We start from the raw sequence: 11,061 nt of genomic DNA, 5'->3' as shown, positions 1-11,061 counted from the left end.
TTTCCACCCACAAAGACACAATATCCTGAAGTTGATCTTCTATCAACCTTCGAACCTGCCCAATCCGCATCCGAAAAACACTCAATGTCCAAATGCCCATGATTACTGTAAAGGAGGCCACGACCTGGATTACCTTTCAAGTAGCACAAAATTTGTCCTAAAGCTTCCCAATGAATAACAGTAGGAGAAGACATACACTGGCTTAAGACGCTCACAGAGTAAGCAATATCTGGACGTGTTACCATAAGATAATTTAGTTTGCCTACCAATTTTCTATACATCTCAGGATCATCAAATAGCTTACCACCAATTGAAAGTTGCAAATTAGGAGTCATTGGAGTACTGCATGGCTTGGCACCCAACTTTCCAGTTTCCTTTAGTAAGTCAAGGACATACTTTCTTTGAGATAAGAAGATGCCTCTCTTACACCTAGATACTTCTATACCCAAAAAATACTTCAACAATCCTAAGTCTTTTGTCTGGAACTGAGTCTGGAGGAATGACTTGAGTGATGTAATGCTTGCAGAATCACTCCCTGTAATAACAATGTCATCAACATAAACCTCAAGTAGAATCAAACCAGTGTTAGTACTCCTGAAAAATACAGAATTATCAAAAGTACTCTTCTGCATGCCAAATTGGTGAACCACATTGCAAAATCTACCAAACCAAGCTCGAGGACTCTGTTTTAGGCCATAAAGAGATTTTCGAAGTTTACACACTTTACCCAACTCCCCCTGAGCAACAAAGCCTGGTGGTTGCTCCATGTAAACTTCCTCCTGAAGATCCCCATGAAGAAAGGCATTCTTAACATCCAGCTAATGTAAAAGCTAGTCAAAAGTGGTTGCTAAAGAAATAAACAAACGAACTGAAGACAATTTGGCCACAGGAGAAAAAGTATCAAAGTAATCAAGGCCATAAATCTGAGAATAGCCCTTAGCAACTAATCGAGCCATGAGACGGGCAATAGATCTATCGGGATTCATTTTAACTGTAAAAACCCATTTACAACCAATAGCTTTCTTACCTGCCGGTAGAGGCACAAGATCCCAAGTACCATTAGTATCTAACGCAGCCATCTCCTCTTTCATTGCTGCACACCAACCAGGATGGGACAAAGCTTGGACAACAATTTTAGCGATAGAGACAGAATCTAGGTTACTTACAAAACAACGTGATGAAGGAGAAAGATGATCAGAAGAAATAGGATAGGTACACGTGCATTTACCTTTTCGAGAGCAATGGGAATGTCAAGGTCTGACGGAGCAGTGGATGGCACATGCTCAGGTTGAGTGGAGGGAGCTGGATCTTTTGTTGAAGCGGTAGATAGGGGAAGTGAGTCAAGAGTTGCTGGTCTCTTGGAATAAACCTGTTCAAAATGAGGGCAGACAGATGCTGGTGCAGGAGGGGGAATAGGAGGAGCAGACGCTATAGCAGGAGCAGGTGCAAGTTCAGGAACAGGAACAAGAGCAGGAGCAGGAACAAGAGCAGGAGCAGGAGAGCTAGGAAATTTTTGGATAACGTAGACTAAAAACTCATCATCCTCCCCCTCACTCTTATATATAGGAGAAGGAAAAAATGGAGTATTCTCAAAAAATGTGACATGACAGAAATAAGATAACGGTCAAGATCGGGAGAGAAACAACGATATCCCTTTTGATGCCAAGAATACCCAAGGAAAATACAACGAAGGGATTTTGGATCTAATTTGGAAACCTGTAGACGAACATCACGAACAAAACAAGTACAACCAAAAATACGAGGTTTAACAGGGAATAAAAGTTTAGAAGGAAACAAGACACTATAAGGAATTGCACCATTAAGCATAGAAGAAGGCATGCGATTAATCAAAAAACATGCAGTAGAGACAGCATCCGCCCAAAATGTTTAGGGACCTTCATTTGAAATAGGAGTGCCATAGCAACCTCAAGAAGATGTCGATTTTTTCTTTCTGCAACCCCATTTTGAGAAGGAGTATCAACACAATATGTTGATGAAGAATACCATTTTGTGACATATAAGATTGGAAGGAACTAGATAGATATTCTTTAGCATTGTCACTTTGCAATGTGCGAACAGAGGTATTAAATTGATTTTTAATCTCAGCACAAAAGGAATAGAAAATAGAGAATAACTCAAAATGATTTTTCATTAAAAATAACCAAGTAACACGAGAATAATCATCCACAAAAGTTACAAAATATCGAAAGCCAGTTTTAGAAATAACAGGACATGAACCCCAAACATCAGAATGAACTAACTCAAAAGGGGATGAAGCTCGTTTATTGACTCGAGGAACTAAAGGTAAACGATAATGTTTGGAAAATTGACAAGATTCACATTCTAAAATCGATAAAGACTGAAACAGCGGACACAACTTCTTTAAAGTAGTCAATGCAGGATGACCCAAATGGCAATGAACCTCAAGAGGAGAGAGAGCACCAACACAAGCCAGAGATGACGAAACTTGTTCATCCAGAAGATAAAGGCCACCAGACTCACGTACTCTACCAATAATCCGCTTCGTCAAAAGATCCTGAACCACACAATAGGTAGGATAAAATTTAACACAATAATTCAGTAGACGAGTAATTTTGCTAATAGATAATAGATTGAACGAAAAACGAGGCAAACAAAAAACAGAAGACAACGGAAGAGATGGGATGGGATTGGCGGTGCCAATACACTTAACAGAAGATGTGGACCCATCAGCTAGAGTAACATGACGATTAAATTGTTTAGGTTCTTTAATTAAGGATAAGAGACTAGGGTTACCTGTCATATGATCTGTGCAACCAGAATCAATGACCCACTATGATGAGGTAGATATAAGACATGTAGTAGGAGTACCTGAATTGGCAACAGCAGCAATTGAGGAATCAGTAGACTTAGAAGAGCGGTATTTAGAGAGCTCAGCATACTCTGCAGTAGAAATTGTTACAGTGTTCTCAGAAAAAGTAACTGCAGAATCTTGAGTGGCCATATTTGCCCTTGGGGGCTTATTTAGCAGTTTCTTACAATATCGTTTAGTGTGACCAGGTTCATGGCAATAACGGCAGATAAGACTGCTTGCCTCCTGATTAATTAGTCCATTACTACGGTTATGTCCTCCTCTTCCTCTGTTTCCTGGCTGTCTAACTATTTGATTACAACTCACAAGGGCACTATTATCATAAGCGGAAGGGGTATGAGAACCTTCAGTACGTAGTAATCTAGCAAAAGTCTCCTGAAGAGAGGTAACATCACTGCCTGAAAGAACCTGTGATTTGGCAGTTTCAAAAGTCGGAGCAAGACCTGCAAGATAACTCATTACAGCCATTTGTTCTCGCTGAGTCTGTTGAACCTTAATATCAGGGCTAAATGGCAATAAAACATTAAGTTCCTCGTAAATCTTCTTAAATTCCATGAAATAAGCTGTGAGGGGCTTATCTTGTTGGTCGGCCTGATAAAATCCTCTGCAGACCTCATACATACGGGATAGATTACCTTTTCCCGAGTACAAAAATTCAAGATAATCCATCAGTTCCTTAACAAACTCACAATGATTAATTAAACCAATTACCTCACTGCCAATCGAATTCCGAAGCTGTAAAAATAATCGAGCATCCTCTCTAAGCCAGATTTGCCTAGCAGCTCCTTTAGGTGGATCATTCGTCAAGTGGTCATCCTTATCCAAACTACGAAAATATATACGAACTGTTTGACTCCATGCCAGAAAATTGGAGCCAATAAGTTTGTGTTCCGTTATTTTATTCAGTAATGGCACCATATCAGTGATAACAGGTTTCGATTCGGAAGTCTCTGATGGAGTATTCGTCATGATTTGTGATGAAACGCTCAAAAACAAATGTAACACAGCAAAGGAAAACTACGATTCTTGGTAACTTGATAGCAGAACAGCAAATAGGCAGCAGCACAATATAAATTCACAAATTCAGACTGTACCCGGCAAGGCGACAGCAAAGGTACAACACAAAAAACACCACAAAAATCAAAGAGAGCCGACGCAACACACTGGGTTGCACTGTACTGGCATAATCGACCCCGAAAACTGAGAGCCGGTGATAGGAGATGGCTGGACGCGCCCTAACGCGCCGGCCCGTGAAGAATGGGCAGAAACTTTGAGTGGTGCTTGAAGCCCACTCACGAGGATTCCAGTTACCGGATTCGGAGGGAGAGTCGATCGGCGGCTTGTCCTTCTTTCTAGGGTGGCGGTGAGACAAAAACACCAGCCTATGAGGGTGACCTAGACTGGCAGTCACCAAAAAATACCCTCTGCCTGTAGTTTCAGCGCAAAAAAGAGCAGAGAAAAAAATAATAACGAGCCCAGGAGCTCTGATACCATGAAGAAGAATGTGAAAAATTATTGTTGTATTTTTTTCATCAATAGGGTCACATATATATACATATACATGATACTATAAACTTATTAGGAATCTAACTCCTAATAGAACATTATTTACAACTAGTCCTTAACATCAATGCGCTTCTGCAGATTGATAATGAGACCAGTATTCCTTTACAAGCTGTCCAAACAGTGAACTTTCCCTCTTCATTAACTTCATTGGTTCATTGTACTCTACTATTTTTCCTGAAATTCCAAAAAAAAAAAAAAAAAATCCCATTACTACATTTAAAAAATTTCTTCTATGCATGAGACATGGCAAGAAATGATACCTACCATCGCTTATAGCGAGCACCATGGTGCAATCCATCACAGTCGGTATCCTATGAGCTACTGTGATCACAGTTGAGTCTGCAAATTCAGTTCGAATAGTTTTTTGCAGGATCATATCAGTTGCATTATCAATTGATGCAGTTGCTTCATCGAGCACTAATATTCGACTTCTCCTCAAAAGAGCACGCCCCAAGCAAAACAGTTGTCGCTGTCCCATGCTCCAATTTGCTCCATCTTCCACCACTGTATAACAAACAAGCACTCATTTGAATGTGTAAAATAAAAAATGGATATAAATCATGTGATTTAGCACTGAAAGACTTACCCAAGGAGTCTAGCCCTTGCTCTTTCTCCTCGACAGCCTCTCGTAGCTGGCACTTCCCAAGAACCTTGAGTATAGAAAAGAGAATTACTGATAATTGTTTTGAGCAATAACAGTTAACCCATGTGAAAATGAAAATAGAAAGTACCTCCCATATCTCCTGATCTGTGTGTTGAGATAAGGGGTCCAAATTGTATCTGACAGTCCCGTTAAAAAGAGTAGGATCTTGAGGTATTATTCCCAATCGCGACCTCAGATCATGGAGCCCAATTTTAGAGATGTCAATGCCATCTACAATAATCTTTCCACCTGCAGCCTCCACTAAACGAAATAGAGCTCCAATAAGAGTAGTCTTTCCACTCCCAGTACGGCCAACAATACCAATCTTGTGCCCCCCTTCAAATGTGCAACTGATTCCTCGAAGCACTAGTGGTGCATCAGGTCTGTATCTAATCTGTTTCAAGTCAAAATTTCTCAGTACACACCCTTGATCAGTTATAACATTAAATATCAAGTAGAAGAACAAGATTACCTGCAAATCACAGATATCCACTCTACCTACTGCTGGCCAATTTGCTGGAGGACTGTTATCTTCTATTACCTCAGGGGCTTCACTTGGTATATCCATATACTGATTAAGCCTTTCAACAGAAATTATATAATTTGCTAGGGTGCACTGGCTTTGAATTGAAATAATCAGGGATATATTTAATGAAAGACCATAAGAAAGTGCCATTCCAATAAATCCTGCAATATATTAAGTACTCATTGGAATCTGCCAGATAGAAGAAGAGTCTACATTTCAACAATATTTGTTAAAGCATATCCAGATGAGCCAAGCAAATTCTAGTGAAGAAAGTTTATCTGCTCACCAGAGCTAAAAGTTCCAGGAGGAAGCAAAACCATGCAGAGTGCTGCAGAGGCAACAACAGTTGCACTGAACATTTCCAACCGTTGAATTAACCACTCATTTGCTGCAAAACTGTGGAAGAAAGGACTAGCATTTGTGTCAATGAGGTCAAGATTCTTTGCAAAGAATCGATTTTCCTCCTCAAAAGCCCTTATTGTCATAGCACCTGCCACAGACTCCGCCAAATGATTTGCCACCAAAGACTTGGTTGTACCATTGATCCTCATCAACTCTTTTGCAGAAGCAAAGTAATACCTCTGCAGATAAATTTTTTTCACTTAGCAGAATACTGTCAAATTTTAATAGTAAAATTCCTATAAGGAAAGGGATTTTTCTAGAAATTTAGGCTGAACATTGACATTATCACCTAACACTAATATATTGGAACATTCAGAATTTATTAAAGCAAATCAGATTAGCATGCTATGTATTAGTTCTGCCATAACAGCTCACGTTGCCCAAAGTAAATTTTATTTATTTAAAAAAATGGGTAACTTGCACGAAATTGAAAAACTATCACTTGCAACTTATTACTCATGAAGAGCCTTGCAAGAATACCTGTAAACGAATTGCCAGATGAATCATTGGTATGGAGACAAACAGGACTTGCCAGGAAACAACAGCCAGTACTCCAAGATTAGCATAAACATTTGTAGTAACCGCCACAGCAGAGATTAGAGTGAATGGAACATCAAGATCAACAATACTTAGATCAGATGACACCTATGTGAAACAAAGACATTCACAGATCAGAATCGTTAGCTGCACTTCAACTTTCTTTAAGCTGTCAACATTTTCAATATCAGATGCTTTTACCCGACTAAGTATTCTTCCAAGTGGTGTGGAGTCATAAAAAGCCATAGGTGCGCGGAATAGGGAATTTAATAGTTGTGAAAAAATAGACTTTGATGATTCAAGACCCAAAACAACTGTTGCCAGATATCTACATAGCAAAACCAGTGTTGAAGAAAATCCAATAATCAGGTAGACTGCAATCAACCGCAATGGACTGACGTGAGGCTTGTCAACATTAGCTGCCATCCAAGAATTCTGTGATATCTGTCCAATCACAAACGTAAGGTGAACAAGAGCAGCCAGGGAGAAGTACAAGTATCCTTTGTTCTGTTTCAGATACTGAATGTAAGGCTTAAATCCTGTGTCCCCTACTTCTTTCTCTTCTTGTTTGATCAATTGGTCTCCTTTAGATACTTCAAGTTGCTTCTCTACATATGTCTTCTTGATCTCCACATCAGATGATCCTTTTTTCTGTGGAGTACTAATCTCAGCAAGCCTCTGAGAACCAGCTGTCTCTTTATGAGCATTGACAAGGTCTTGAAATTCTTGGCTTGAGGCCAATAGCTGATGATAAGGAGCTGCTTGCAGGATTTCTCCATCTGACATCAACTGTCAACAAAATAAATGAATGCTACATTTAGCAAATTGAAGAATATTATCATTAACAGTATGTTGATCATAGAAAAACAAACCATAGTCCAGTGCCTGAATAAAAAAAATACTAACCAAAACTGAATCAAATGCTGGCAGAAAATCCACTTGATGCGTCACAAGCAGGACAGTCTTCCTTGAAAGTGCCCACATAACATATTCCTGCCAATATTTAAGTTAGCTTTCAAAGAAGGCAAGTAAACTAAGAAGTGAAGGAAATGGCGTGCTTTTAGGAAATGGTGATTACATTAAATAAGCTCGTAGCAGTTTGTGCATCAACAGCACTAAATGGATCATCCAAGAGATATATATCAGCATCCTGATAGAGAGCACGAGCAAGTTGAATTCGCTGCTTTTGTCCGCCACTAAGATTTACTCCTCTTTCTCCTATTTCAGTAAGGTCGCCATAAGGAAGCAACTCAAGATCCTTTACTAATGAGCATCTCTCAAGTGTATCTTGGTACCGCTGGCTATCCATGGCTGATCCAAATAAAATGTTGTCTTGTATTGTCCCGGTCTGGATCCAAGCCACTTGAGAGACATAGGCAATCCTTCCTCTAACTTGAATCTATAGATCATGGAAAGGAACAAGAATGTTAATCATTAAAGAACTGTTATTTGACTCATGAAGAGGTCAACTCAGAAGCAACCATATTGTTCATAAAACAGAAAATATTAAGGATTAGAAGAGCATGGCAATATTTATTGAGAGAAAGTCCTCAAAAGACCAGTTTACTTACACTTCCCTGTGTATTAGGAACTTCTCCAAGAATTGCTGCTAAAAGTGTTGATTTGCCAGAGCCAACTTCTCCACACACAGCCACCTTTTCGCCAGGTCTAATCTCCAAATTTACATTTCTTAGTGTTGGCTTTGATGAACTATCTTCCCATGAAAAAATGGCTGACTTAATAGAAATGGCAAGGTTCCCTTTCTTCATGATTTGCTTTTGCCGGACATTTCCATTCTGCAATTCTGGTGCCTCAAGAAACTTTACAATACGCGCAAAAGCTACCTTTGCTTGGATGACCACTCCAATAACATCAGGGATTGATCTGATAGGATCTTGAACCAAACGTAAGGTTGCCACAAAAGTGAAAACATTATTAGCATGTAAAGGAATTTTAAGGAAATAGCATGCACCAAAGGTAGCAGCAGAGACCAAAACAGGAGAAGACCAAAAGAGAAAGCCATTGTAAGCTTTTCCCAATTGTACTGCTGACAACCATGTGTACTCTTCTTTCATTAGAGTTTCTATAACATTTTTGAAATGTGTTTCCCAGGCATATAATTTCAAGACCTTCATGTTAACTAGAGATTCAGTACATGCCTTTAATCTCTCATCTTGTGCAACCATAAGCTTAGACTGAAATTTATGTTGCCACTTTGCTAATGGAGTGTTGGATAGGACAGTAATTATAATAATCGCTAAGGCTGCGATTGTTGCCAGCCCAACTGCATTGAATAGAATGACAAGAGAGAAACAAAGCTGAAGACTTGTAGTCCATGTCTGATGAAACCAAAAGGGGAATTCACCAATTCTATAAGCATCTACAGTGACATAGTTCATTATCTCACCGCCTGAGTGCATCAATCTAGCCGCATTTGATAATCTCAATTGCTTCTTATAGATTGCAGCCGTAAGCAAAGACCTCACCTTCAAACCAATAAGCCTAGACCTAAAATACCACTGCCTTTGTGATAAGGACTCCAAGCTCTTTGAAACGAAAAGTGTTAAAGCTAATAGATACCCTTCATAGTTGAAACTTGCTTTTCCTTCAGCAACTAAAATGAAGGCATTAAGAAGCAAAGGACCTGCTGACATAGTAAGAATCTTTAACAAGGCAAAGAACCCAGAAATGAGAATCTCTTTCCAGTGGCATAATACGATCGTCCTCAAGATTGAAGGTTGAGAAGATGGTTTTGCTTGTTTTAGCTCATTTAATTTCTCTAGGAAATGAATATAACAGCTTTCTGCTTGATCTGCTGCACGTAAATTGGGTATATCTTCATCCTCAAGAGTTTTCTCTCTACCCTTTTTCATCAGTGAATTCATCCACCAAAATGAAATTGTACTGAAGAATCCTGCTTTAGCAAATGAAGTAACTTGGACAACAGAATCAGTTTTACTAATTCCATTGGCCTGGTCACCTTTTAAAGGAGCGTAAAGGCCATTTTCATTCTCATCAATCTCCTCCTGTTTACAGGCCTTATAAGCACAGAACAGCAATAATATTGCTCCTGGAAAAGACGCAGCATCTAAAGCTGTCTTAACTGATATCCCATTGCCTAAAATGGCAGCAAACAGGGATAATGCACATACAAATCCAGCAAACAAGAACACAAGGACAGACAATAGCTGCAAAGGCTTCCTTGGAAGATTTTTACCTTGAAGGCTAATGGTTAAACCCACCAACAACCACGTCAACCCCTGAAACGTGACTAAAAACCATCTGTTTAAGGGTAAGGCAGTCTGCGTTTTCCTCAACTTCTCTTCTAAAATAAGGATGCCCAAGCACAAGTACGCTAACCCAAGACAGCCATTGAAGATGGCAGAGACTGTTTGTAAAATTGAAAACTTTGGAAATCGTTGCCTTATTATATCAGTTTTTAATGATGATTTTTTTATGAAGGTAAACAAGAGCATGAACAAAATCAAGAAATCAAAGCAAATGATCAAGGCATGGTTGACACATGAAGTGGGTCGACTTAAAAATACAAAATTAGAACTGTATGGCTTTGCAGTAATTTCTGAATTGCCAGATTCCACACAAAATGTAGTCCATAAGTCTTCCATGTTATTTTTCTTCTCTCTTTGCTGTTTTCTTCAAACTCTGAATAGCATAAGATAATTGTTCTTTTTCTAAAAGCTTCAAAAAAAAAAAAAAATTCATCCATCACTCTCTTTGAAGAATATTTTATAATCAACAATGAAAAAAAAAAAAAGAAACCACTCTACGTCCCACCATGACAAAATAATTGGCAAGTACAAGCACCGTGATATTCAAATGCCGGATACCACAAAAGATGCAATAAGAAAAATGATCGTTCAGGCATAACAAACAAAAATTTCTTGTAATGAAGAAAGTTGAATTAAAAAGCAGAAAGGCGCAAACTCTTTTGCTCTTGTAATAGCAGGAAAGTTGAAAAGGCAGACAAAAATGCAGTTTAAACTTTTAAACCACAAAAGAAAAAATAAGTTTCGTCCGCGAAAGAAATTTGCATTTGTAGAAATAGTTAAAAATAAAAAGCTTATATGATCTTCAACTTGCTGGACGTAACTTATATGGACAAAACGTGATCACAATGAAAATAATTTGAAGAACACTTCAAAAAACCAAAAGGTTAGGAAGCATTCACAACCACCTGTAAGACGACAGTACCATTTATCCAAAAAACAAACAAAAGCAATTAAACTTTTTCATGAGACAGAGAAAGTAAAAGACGACTACTAACCTGAAAATTGCACGTAAACCGAATCCTTCTTCTGCAATGAAATAATATTGCTCCTGGTAAACAATGAATTATATAATATTGACCTTTTTTTAGATAAAATTACTCGGTATTCAGATTAAATAATCACAATTGATTAAATTACTCGGTATTCAGATTATTGAAATTAAAATATGATTTTATGCTACTAAATTGTTAACCATCGAGATCAAGCATATAAGAAGCATTTTTATCATCAGGTTGCTCTTGAATAG

General features: G+C 38.5%; 1 protein-coding gene and 1 pseudogene across 1 annotated transcript; both read right to left on the bottom strand.

Annotated features, from left to right (window-relative positions):
* Positions 1-2,507: 2,507 nt before the first annotated feature.
* LOC149492906 (uncharacterized) lies at positions 2,508-3,406 on the bottom strand (annotated as a pseudogene).
* A 950-nt stretch (positions 3,407-4,356) lies between these two features.
* On the bottom strand, positions 4,357-10,166 carry LOC119370711 (ABC transporter C family member 10). The gene is made up of 11 exons (XM_089726848.1): positions 8,097-10,166; positions 7,604-7,924; positions 7,432-7,518; positions 6,727-7,314; positions 6,469-6,633; positions 5,873-6,167; positions 5,533-5,747; positions 5,149-5,454; positions 5,004-5,067; positions 4,682-4,921; positions 4,357-4,591 (listed from the first exon to the last, which is right to left on the bottom strand). Exons 1-11 carry the CDS (start codon positions 10,149-10,151, stop codon positions 4,479-4,481), a joined length of 4,449 nt encoding a protein of 1,482 aa, XP_089582974.1. The 5' UTR covers positions 10,152-10,166; the 3' UTR covers positions 4,357-4,478.
* Between the last annotated feature and the right edge of the window lie 895 nt (positions 10,167-11,061).

Source organism: Jatropha curcas, chromosome 10 (genome assembly GCF_041381405.1).
Source record: "Jatropha curcas cultivar XTBG-Jc1 chromosome 10, XTBG_Jcur_1.0, whole genome shotgun sequence".
Taxonomy (NCBI): Eukaryota; Viridiplantae; Streptophyta; class Magnoliopsida; order Malpighiales; family Euphorbiaceae; genus Jatropha; species Jatropha curcas.
This window is presented reverse-complemented; position numbering and strand designations above follow the sequence as displayed.